This window comes from Watersipora subatra, chromosome 6, assembly GCF_963576615.1.
Source record: "Watersipora subatra chromosome 6, tzWatSuba1.1, whole genome shotgun sequence".
NCBI lineage: Eukaryota > Metazoa > Bryozoa > Gymnolaemata > Cheilostomatida > Watersiporidae > Watersipora > Watersipora subatra.
In genome coordinates this window covers 24,323,203-24,333,386 of record NC_088713.1, presented here as the reverse complement: position 1 = coordinate 24,333,386, position 10,184 = coordinate 24,323,203, and the positions used below count along the sequence as shown (strand labels likewise).

Genomic DNA, 10,184 nt, shown 5'->3' with positions numbered 1-10,184 from the left:
TATGCTGTCAGTATTGCTTACTGCCAAGCATGCATTTTATTATAAAAAAATAAACGCTTTGCAGCAGCCTTGTTATTAAATGTGATAAGATAAACCCACCACAAATTACTTCACACTGGGGAACAAAATTTGGCTTTACTGACAAACTACTGATCCTGTGTTAGGCGTGTGTTAAAGTACTATCTAAAAAAATGTGAAAAAGAATTTTTGAGTTTGTTCATCAACATCATTCTAGAGACATGAGTGCAGCTTTTTATAGAACATTCTAGATGGTACAAGTTTTTTTTAAGAAGTTAGTACTTTTTGTGCAATTAATGTCATCTTGTAAAGTCAATATATGCCAATCACCACTTTGGTAAACTAATCACCAACCTTTTAACTGTAGACTGATTAGTCATGACAGGCTCAGTTTGTATTACTAGTAGTTATCCTATTTTTACTGTGAATGTTTCTGATTTTGTGCATTTCTGAGGTTATAATGTACCTTTTTAATGTATTGCAAGTCACGAATACCACCAAAGATTCATCTCACATTCAGATGTTACTTTGTTCACAGGATTTCTATTGGAAATTTATACATCTTTGTTTCACCATAGAAGTTACCTTTTATGGTCACGGACACGAGATTGCCTCACTAGTCTCCAAAACTGTGTTTTTAGTTATAAAATATCCAGGGTTTTTACTAAAAATGAAATATTTTTGTTATAAGTATATATAAATAGTATTCAAACGCTATCAGTTAATCATTAGGAAACTGGTAGGAACTTTTTCAATTTTTGCTCCCTTCTCTGGAAAATAGGATGGTTTTCTATAACGATAAGGAAGAGTTTTCTAATACATTTTTAAGAAATAGCATTGATGCGGGCTAATTTTTTGCTTAGGTCCAATGCTTATTTGTGTTCATATCATTTTTATAATACAACACTTAAAATTTAATTTTAAGGAATAAAAATTTGCATCTTATGAGCTTTTAAATTATTTTGTAATGTTGTTATTTCTTTGAAGCAATGGCTACCACAGCAGAGGACATCGAATGCGAGTTTTGCGGTCTAAAAAATGATAAAATAGTTGATCCGAAGAAGCTGCCATGTGGGCACATAAACTGCATGCCTTGCCTTACGTCACACTACAAAGAGAATGACATTTTCTGGTGTGGTTTGCAAAGTTGCGGGTAAGTAATTTTCAACAATACCGTGATGTTAACCTTAAAATATTTAACATGTGAGACTAAACTGGAAAAAATAAACATTCAACTATTGACCCTGTAAATGCTTTAAATGGTTATTGTTGTTGAAGTTTTTCATCCAATCATTTTACTTTTCAGGGATAGCGACTAGTAGGACAGGTTGTTAGTTACTTTACATGTTTTAGTAAGTTAGCATTTACTTGGTTTGAATAGGTCTGAACAACTGACAATAGAGACAAACGTGATGTGTTGAAAATTGATAAACGCAAGCTGAAGATAGCTATCATGCTCTTCATTTGTACACCTTTTTATTGGACAAATGAGAAGGATTTATGCAAATTTGATTTGTTGAAATGAGTTTTTTTCCACTATTTTTCTGGACAGACTACAATTTCCATTGCAACTTTAATCTGAAATCGGACTTTTTAGAAATTCGTTTTTTATTTTGTTTTGCAGCAGTTTTAAATATGCCAACTTTCAGTCCATCTCAGAATTAGTCACACACATGATATGAGATGACTAAAATGTTGGTCAACACGGAGCTTGAGTACCTGACATTCAGATTATTAGGCTGACACTCTAAGTAACTGGATAGAGTCTTAGCCTACTAAATCCTTCAATAATTGTACCAAATAGGGAATAAATATGGCTTTGTAACAGAATTAACCAACAGATGGATGAAATCTGGTTATTAAGTATATTATAGATAATCGGGAGTATTCATTTGGCAAATTGATCCAAATTGGAAAGAAATTAGCTGCCCATAATAGTTTGCTTATATTAGCATATTTATTGGAGCAAGCACCTTAATAAACATATAGTATATCGCATAACAATCTATTGTTGTAACAGTATTTATAATTTTATTTTACTACATTATTTCAGGAATGTTATGTTATAGGCCACCTATGATTTTTAGCAAAGTGTATAAAATGTCCCCTGAAATGCTCCCAGATTTTGATGATGCGCAATTCTGTGACACTTGTTTCAAGAAGGGTCAAAACAAGCGTCAGGCTGTGTCATATTGCACAGATTGCTCAAGAAAGTTTTGCACGAAGCACATTGAGGTATGTAACATATGCACATGTAGTATATTAGGTTATTTGCCATTACCATTCATACCTTCAGATTTCAGCTGGTCACATGAAGGTCATTTTACAGAGCAGCATACTTACTGTTGTTAGTTCTGTTATTCATTAGATATAAATAGAATGGTCTATTTGTTAACTTGTATTATTCTGCTGCAATATCTCTATCTGTAAATATTTACTCTAGCCACCAGTTCATATACAGCATTAGATTATTAGGAGGTGACCTGCTAGACGCTTATCATTTAGTGGGAAAGAATTTGCACCAAGGCTATGCAGTTTCAAATGAGTTGATTACTAAAGGTTTACTATGAAATAGCTTTTTCTAATCTTTGTTACTCTGTAAAGCACAGTTACTCCTAATTATTGTCCTGATAGTAGAGCAGAGGATTCACTAGTTAGCTCTTGTTCTGCCTGTCCATTCGCACACAAGAATAATATGCTGTCATTATACTAGAGGTGATAACTCTATGCTTTGTTTTATGCTATGTCAGTCGTTTACATGTGTTTGCCGGCTGCAATGTCTCTCTCTTCTATATGCTGCGTATGAACATATGAACGTTATTCTGTCACAATTGTTAGCAATAGCATAGATATCACAATGTCTTATCTGAGTCTCAACGATTTCTCTCCATTACCTAGATAATCCAAAAGTATCCTTAAATGTTTCCAGATTTTAATTTATATTAGGAAAGGTCTGTCACCGACCTCTCAAATCTTTCATTTGCCTGACCAATTACAAAATTAGGAATTCTATGGCAATCACAAGTTCCTTTATTTTAGCAACGTGATTGGTTAAAATTGATGACCATCACACCAGTGTCCATGGCCCGGTATCCGGTCATAACACGCTTGGCTTTATTACAGCAACATGATGGTGTACTTGAAGACCATCATACAATTCCTATGGCTCAGTATTTATCAAAGGAAAGCCCCCATCTGCCAGATATCTGTACAAAGCATGAGAATCAGCCACTAGTGGTGGGATGTAAGGTCTGCCATACCATCAGCTGTATGAAATGTGTAGCGGATTCAACCAGATGTGATAATGGTAAGCTTATTGTGTTAACACTGTAACCCATCAGTGAACTCATCAGCATAGGGAGTGTTGCTGCTGCTGATGTTATGGGTGAACACTAGTATTATTCAGTCGTAATCAGCACATTGACTGCCAAATTTGAATTTCGAGACAAACTTTGTTAATAACAAATGGCAGAAGGTATTTTGTATGTAAAGAGCAAAAAATCATTGTGTTCCACATCGTTAAGCAAAAAAATCAAAAACCAGTGGCATCGTAACCCCAGGGCACTCTATAGTGTGCAAATTTGTCTGAGGTTTTGCTGTAGCTGATGCTAGTGAACACCATTCTATTAGCATATGTAAAGAATGCTTCATATTTACATTTGATGTTTTGTCATGATTGGCTGGCTGATCATCAGTTAGTGTATTTTATGAAGAAACACAAATTGCTTGGAATAAAAATAAGTTAACTTGTAACTAAACCTCGGCTGTTTTAAAATATAACCTAAATATTCCGGCAAATACTTTCGTAACTAATAAAACTATTAGAAACAGTTGCTAAAATATTCAATGTATATTGCAAGTTTTTTGATGAAAATTGACTACAATAAAGGTCAAAGACAGATATCGCACACTCGCCTGACAACTTAGTAGAATTTTACCGTTACTCCTATGTTTTTTTCAGTCTGTTCCATTTCTTCTCCTCATTTAAGAAGTTTAATGTACCCACTTTTTGCAGTTATAACACTGCCGGGGAAGATCATTTGATTGAGGAGCTTTATCGGTCTTATAACATTTATTACATGGAAAAGTGGTTAGGTGTGTTGACCTCCTTGAACTGTTTCAAGTGTCTGGATTAGCACAGGAAAACACAATGTTTATACATCCTTTAGCTGAACTTATTTCAACACATATAGTCAGCAGGTAGAGATCAAAGTTTGGTATAGATGATGCTACACAAACACCTGCCTTCTGTCTAACATCTTGTGGTTTGTATCATATTCATACTTTCTGTTTGATTTGTTTCTTACTAACAGCTAAGATAATATTACACAGGTGTACCACATGACTTCCAGTTGCTGGAAAATCTGGCTGCCTCCCTCCTGAGTACTATGATAACAGTAGAGAGTACAAAGAAGGACGAGGAATATGAAAAACTTTTCAAAGAAGTATCCAAAGTTCAGTCGGACTATGATGCTGAAACAGAAAGCATGCTTCAGCTTATTCGTAAGACAAGAGAGAGTCAGGTTTGTAAATATTATTCTAGTTACAAGGTTTCATGCTGGTAAACCCAGTACCTAAAATCTATCAGTTACTCTATTAAGGTAACTAATATGGACTCTATTGACAGAATATTTTTAGATACTTATTAATAAATATGTTAGGAAACTGCAAAAGCAGCATATATTAGGAGTAATTCATCTGGTATTCACTGAAACCAACTGGTGTTTTATGAAACCATCATTTTGAATGAGTGGTTGCAGCAAAAGCAGACACGCTGACTTTTGCGGACACCAAGATATTGGTTGAATCTGATAATTTTTTATTATAGAGTAAACATCCCACCTTATAATGTCTCTAATTGGGATTTATGACACAACTTTCTGTCTAATATCTTTTTATTTCAGTAAAAAGCAGCCTATACTCTGTTATGCACTGTTTAGCTACTGAAGGATGTTATGTTTTTGTTTTAACTTATCTCCCCTTCTTCTTCAGCTTTACCCAAGTAGTTGCTGTGATACTCAAGCAATTGTGTTAGTATGACAAGGAGGCTACAACTCCTGATTATTAGCTTTTCTATTATTTCCATTTACTATTTTCTGTTACAGCTAAATGCGGTTAAAGTCAAATATGACACACTTGAGAAACAGGTGCTAGAAAACCGCCAGAAATCACAAACTAAAATTGCTGATTTTGTCGAAGATGTGTTGCTCAAGCAGTGGAATAGCCTGAGAACCCATCAAGAGCTGCTTGAAACTGGGACCAAGAGCCATCCCCCAGTAAGTCATTAAGCAGTATTGTTATTCAGGAGTTCAGTAATGTGAATGAAATATTGTACTAACTGTATGTAAGTGTTTGTGAATATGTTGGTGAACATGTATGTACCAGTACTTGTGTGGTAATGTACTTGAGGTGTTTGAGGTGGTTGTATTGATATACATATATATTATTGACCATGTGTGGATAGTTGTGTTTGTACATGTATTCACATCAATTTCTGTACTTGTCAGTTTCATGCAGTGGATTCATGTCTATGTGTCAGCATATCTGCTGCATACCATATTTTGATCCACTCAGTCGGAATGATCTACTTCATAAGTCTCCTAGACTTATTGCTCATAACCTACTGACCTCATACTATCAGCTGTCTGCTCCTTTCATTCCTTCAATGTATTTGAGTCTATGAACTTGCTATTACTGATGTACCATACATTGTAAGCTGTCTACTAGCTCTCCTTACTTGTATGTTTCCATTGCTTAGTCTACACTCTCAGCCTTACCATCCTTGCTTTACCTACCATCAGTCATGTTCACCAGGTACCACTTGTCAGGGTTTATATTCAGTAATGGCAGTTCTCCTATAAATACACTGATTGAAAGTTTACCAATTTATACATTACATGTCTCTGTCCTTCTTCTATCGATTCTATTAGGATAACTCTATGTTTAGGCAGCGATTGTGAGAGGATTCAAGGAGTTAAAGGCCCAACTTGACAAAATCACCCAAGAGCATTTGCCAAAGCTCCAACTCACAGACCAGCTACAGTTAAAGCAGATAGGTATGAATAACTGAAAATGCATGTAGACATTTCCTATCATCATTGAGGGGTGACCACACTGTACTACATGTTTGTTTTGTACATTTTTAGTATTTCAAATAAAATGTATGTTTGGTTATTTCTTGTAGAGCTGTATTTAAAATCTGAAAATTTTGGCTAGAAAAGGGAAAATTTTCTTAGCTCCTACATCAAAATACATATCAGGTTGCTACTGGCACGGAAGCCTTGAGTTCGAAGCATGTGCCCTGGTGGGTTGCTGGTGTGAAATATCAAAAATACATCCATAAGTGCATGCGATCATTAAGTCCAAATTGTATCTGTGATCATAGAGTTAACTGCCGCCTGTCACTTCCTACTGTACTAAAATAAAAAGAGGATTACTCTATTGATGACTCATGAATGAATCTAATAAACCATTATTAACAAAGCTATTAACAGTTACCAAGTTTTTTGACTAAGTACAAATATGTAAAGACTATAAAACTGCAACTTTTATTGACTTTTTATGATTTAGACTGTTCCTGAGCAGAACTATTAGGTACATAGCCTCAGAGCTATTGTATATGATGAGCCACCCCTTCTTTATTTCTGATGTTTGAAGTTTTTTCAGCCTTCTGTCATTTTAATTTTTTGACATATCGATAGTTGAGATATTCTTAATATAAATAGCTGGAAAAACTAATTTAGTTGTTAGAACTGCTCATTAGTTTCAGGTCCAGTGTTTAAAGCACATAAATTACATAATTTTCTATTGTATTCATCTATACATCAGAGTCTTGGCTTTCGAATTAGGTATTGTTGGCCATAGTGTGACATACGTTGTTTGGTGTTTATAGGATTTCCCCAGAGCTCTACCGCAGAAATTTTTACTGGCATAGGCTCTGAAATTGTGATGTCACAATTTTCATATGCGGCGTTGCGTGCTCTTACCGCCTATTCTATTGCTTACCACTTATATTTATCAACTATGATAATGATGCTAGTGTCAGGCGAAAATAGGACAAATCCAGAGAACCAATGACGATGACAAAGGAATCAGTGTCATTAGTTCTCCATGTACAGATTATTTCTATGTATAATAAATACCTCAGATTCCAAGCATCATACTATGTTTTCCCGATGATATTATGCAGGGCTAGTCTAGCCCTCTCAATTTATTGTGATGTTGAGGGTTGCGACTGAGACTAATTAGTTTCAAGCTTTGCTCAATCTCGCGAAAGTGCGATTTGCATATAGTCCTAGGGCCTCGCAACCACAGGTCACATTTTAATTGATGTGATTTCATTACCTTTATCAACAATAGTACATTTATTGAAGCATAATTAATTAACCCAGGACATGTGTTTGTATTGGTCAGGGTTAGCACGTTGTTGATTATTTAGAATCCTAGTTAATTATTAGCGCTCTCTGAGTTTAACAGCACTGATTGTTACAGAAAAGCGCAGCCTCAATGGCAGCGAAAGGGATCGACTACCTAAGGCTAAATAATAATTGTGACATCACATTTTGAGAACCTGAACCAAGTGTTTTCCTTTTGCAGGACATACTTTTGACACCCTGTTTTTCATAGTTATATTATTCTTTGTGTGTTGAATATAGGCTCATTCGAAAGCCAAGACTCTGATGTATTGAAATATCTAATAAGAAAATTATGTAATTTATGTGCTTTAACTATTTCGGTACCACAAGCCGATGTATCGGCTTTCGCGGTAGTAGAAGTACAGACCGTGAGTCGATGAGTCGAGTTGTCAGTAGGGTTTCACTTTTCTATTCATTACGAAGCCTACAAATTAACTCGACCTATCAAGTTTTGCCTCCAACAAAGCAAACTGGTTGCCAATCACGGGTAGCCAATCAAAATGTTTTGGCTGAGCAATTCCATTTCTACTTATTTTTCAACACGGAAAAACCAGATCGCCGTCGTCATGGCAGTAAGAAATTCACCACGTTTGTTTTATTCAAAGGAAGCTTGAAGGCCGGGCCACACAGACCGTGTAATTTCAACTAATCTGGGAAATTCCATTCGTACGAAATTTCTGACCTGCCACACGGAGTTTCCCCACCACGGATTCGTACGAAACTAACTTTCAACTAGCCAATCATAACGCGGTGATAAATTGAAGCCGATTCCGTTTCAATCATTTGCTTCAGTACAAACACATGGGTCTACGTGTTGATCTATGTGTTGATCTAAAAGATAACGATTTGTGAGTTTCTAGTCGCAATTCCTAATTCCTAAAGTCGGTTGCGGGATGTACACGTAAATTAATTTCGGGGCCTACAATATAACTGCGCGTTAATAAGGTCGTTTCTACGCAACTACAAAACTGCTAATGCTAGTTGCACTGAGTAGTTGTAGTAGGCTGTTGTTGTAAATGGTTTTTAGTATACTTTTGAATAGAGCTTGTACATTGATAATATTATTACGAACTATTACGTATGTACTACATTGCGAAACTGTTATTTTGTATGACTACAGCAGGTTTTGGCTTGCCCACAAAACCGTTTTACTTTTTCTTCTAATTACAATACAAATTTGAACTTGAATTTTCAGCAATTATTAGCCTAGCTACAAAACAGTTATATTTCTATTAAATACATATTGGAACCTGACTTTTCAGCAAATATTAGTCTAGCTACAAAACAGTTATATTTCTATTAAAAAAATACATTACGGCCATCGTACTACTGATTACATATAATCGCCACACAGTACGCAGTTTTCAAACCGAGTTAGGAACTGTTGGCTAGAAACTCGCAAATCGTTATCTTTTTTGGATCTGACCAAACATGCGCAAAGGAAAACGACCTTCAACATTCAACTAACCTTTTCGACCGACCAATCAAACAACGATTCGTAGGAATTTATGACGTTTCGTCCAATTCTGGATTCGTTCATCGTGCGCAACCAACGATGGATGAATTCGTCCAAATGTCAATTCGTATGAATCGTTTCGTCCAAATTTTGCCCATTTCGTGAGAATTTTGTCTCGTGTGGCCCTACCTTAAGAGATTTTGCAAGATTCACTAAATGATTTTATATTTATCTCGTAGTGAATCTTGTTTTTGGAATAAAATGCATTTTAAAATAAAACAATATCTGCATTGATTCACAAGATATTGCATGAATACTAACGGTATATCTATTTTCAGAAAATATGCTTGAATGAATTTGGTCAAAATAGTGATTTTGGCGTAGTAGTGAAAGATTTGAAATACGTTTTATATTACAAATATCTATAAGTCTCATAGCCTCGTTGTCAGTTATGCACAGCCTCCATATTTGTTAACCTTGCGCTGTCAAACCAACGTTTACAGGATGAGTTTCCATGACTGTATATTCACATAAAAATTATCGTTGTTTTTTGGAATACTAGAGCACCTTTAACCATACTAATAGTTAATAGTCTGGTGTTTAGGTGAGAAATAGCTAGGTAAAAAGAGCCAGGTTGGCATACCTCCAAGTAATCCATGTAACAATGGTTAATATAGGATGCTGCTGATAGCAGTTGATATTAGTATTATATAACTAATTATTAGTTTATAGTTGTACAGTATGGCAGCGCTGTCACATGGGCTGACTGTTGAGTTATTTTTAATTGGATAAAATATCCTTTCCTTACTCTACTTGTCATGCAAGGAAGAGGAAAATTCATGAACATAATTTTATAGTTGCATAAAGAGCAATGTGAAGATGGTGATAAAACAGGAATCCTGGCTACTATGAGCTAATATCTTTCTCTCAAGTACAATATTTCTGTGTATAATATTTAATAACTGTTGCTACTCACATGTACACTCTATATACTACAGGTGAGAGGAGAGATATCGAATTAGAAGTTGCTTCCTCTCCTGATATCCTCATTGAAGAACAAAAAGCTCCACCAGTTCAACTCCCTAAGTCCCTCACCAAACTGTCCACCATACAACTACCATCCCATCCCCTCTCCATCTGCCACTATAAGAGTAATACTTATATTGGACTATATGATAACACAGTCAGCAGAGTAGATATTGATAATGAGATCACTAACAAGTTCATCTCTACCTCCAGTCCAGTAGAGTCTGTCACTTGTTACAAGGAAAGAATTTACACATTATCCCTTACCA

General features: G+C 35.4%; 1 protein-coding gene across 1 annotated transcript; it reads left to right on the top strand.

Annotated features, from left to right (window-relative positions):
• Positions 1-1,007: 1,007 nt before the first annotated feature.
• On the top strand, positions 1,008-4,006 carry LOC137398139 (uncharacterized). Its single transcript, XM_068084246.1, has 4 exons — positions 1,008-1,171; positions 2,106-2,253; positions 3,142-3,267; positions 3,980-4,006. Exons 1-4 carry the CDS (start codon positions 1,008-1,010, stop codon positions 4,004-4,006), a joined length of 465 nt encoding a protein of 154 aa, XP_067940347.1.
• Positions 4,007-10,184: the final 6,178 nt, after the last annotated feature.

Bases quoted from the DNA above. Each gene is read 5' to 3' on its own strand.
- LOC137398139 (XM_068084246.1), top strand. From the start codon at position 1,008: ATGGCTACCACAGCAGAGGACATCGAATGCGAGTTTTGCGGTCTAAAA. The intron at 2,254-3,141 runs GTATGTAACATA...GCTTTATTACAG, and splicing joins TTTGCACGAAGCACATTGAG to CAACATGATGGTGTACTTGA. The intron at 3,268-3,979 runs GTCTGCCATACC...TGTTTTTTTCAG, and splicing joins CACTAGTGGTGGGATGTAAG to TCTGTTCCATTTCTTCTCCT.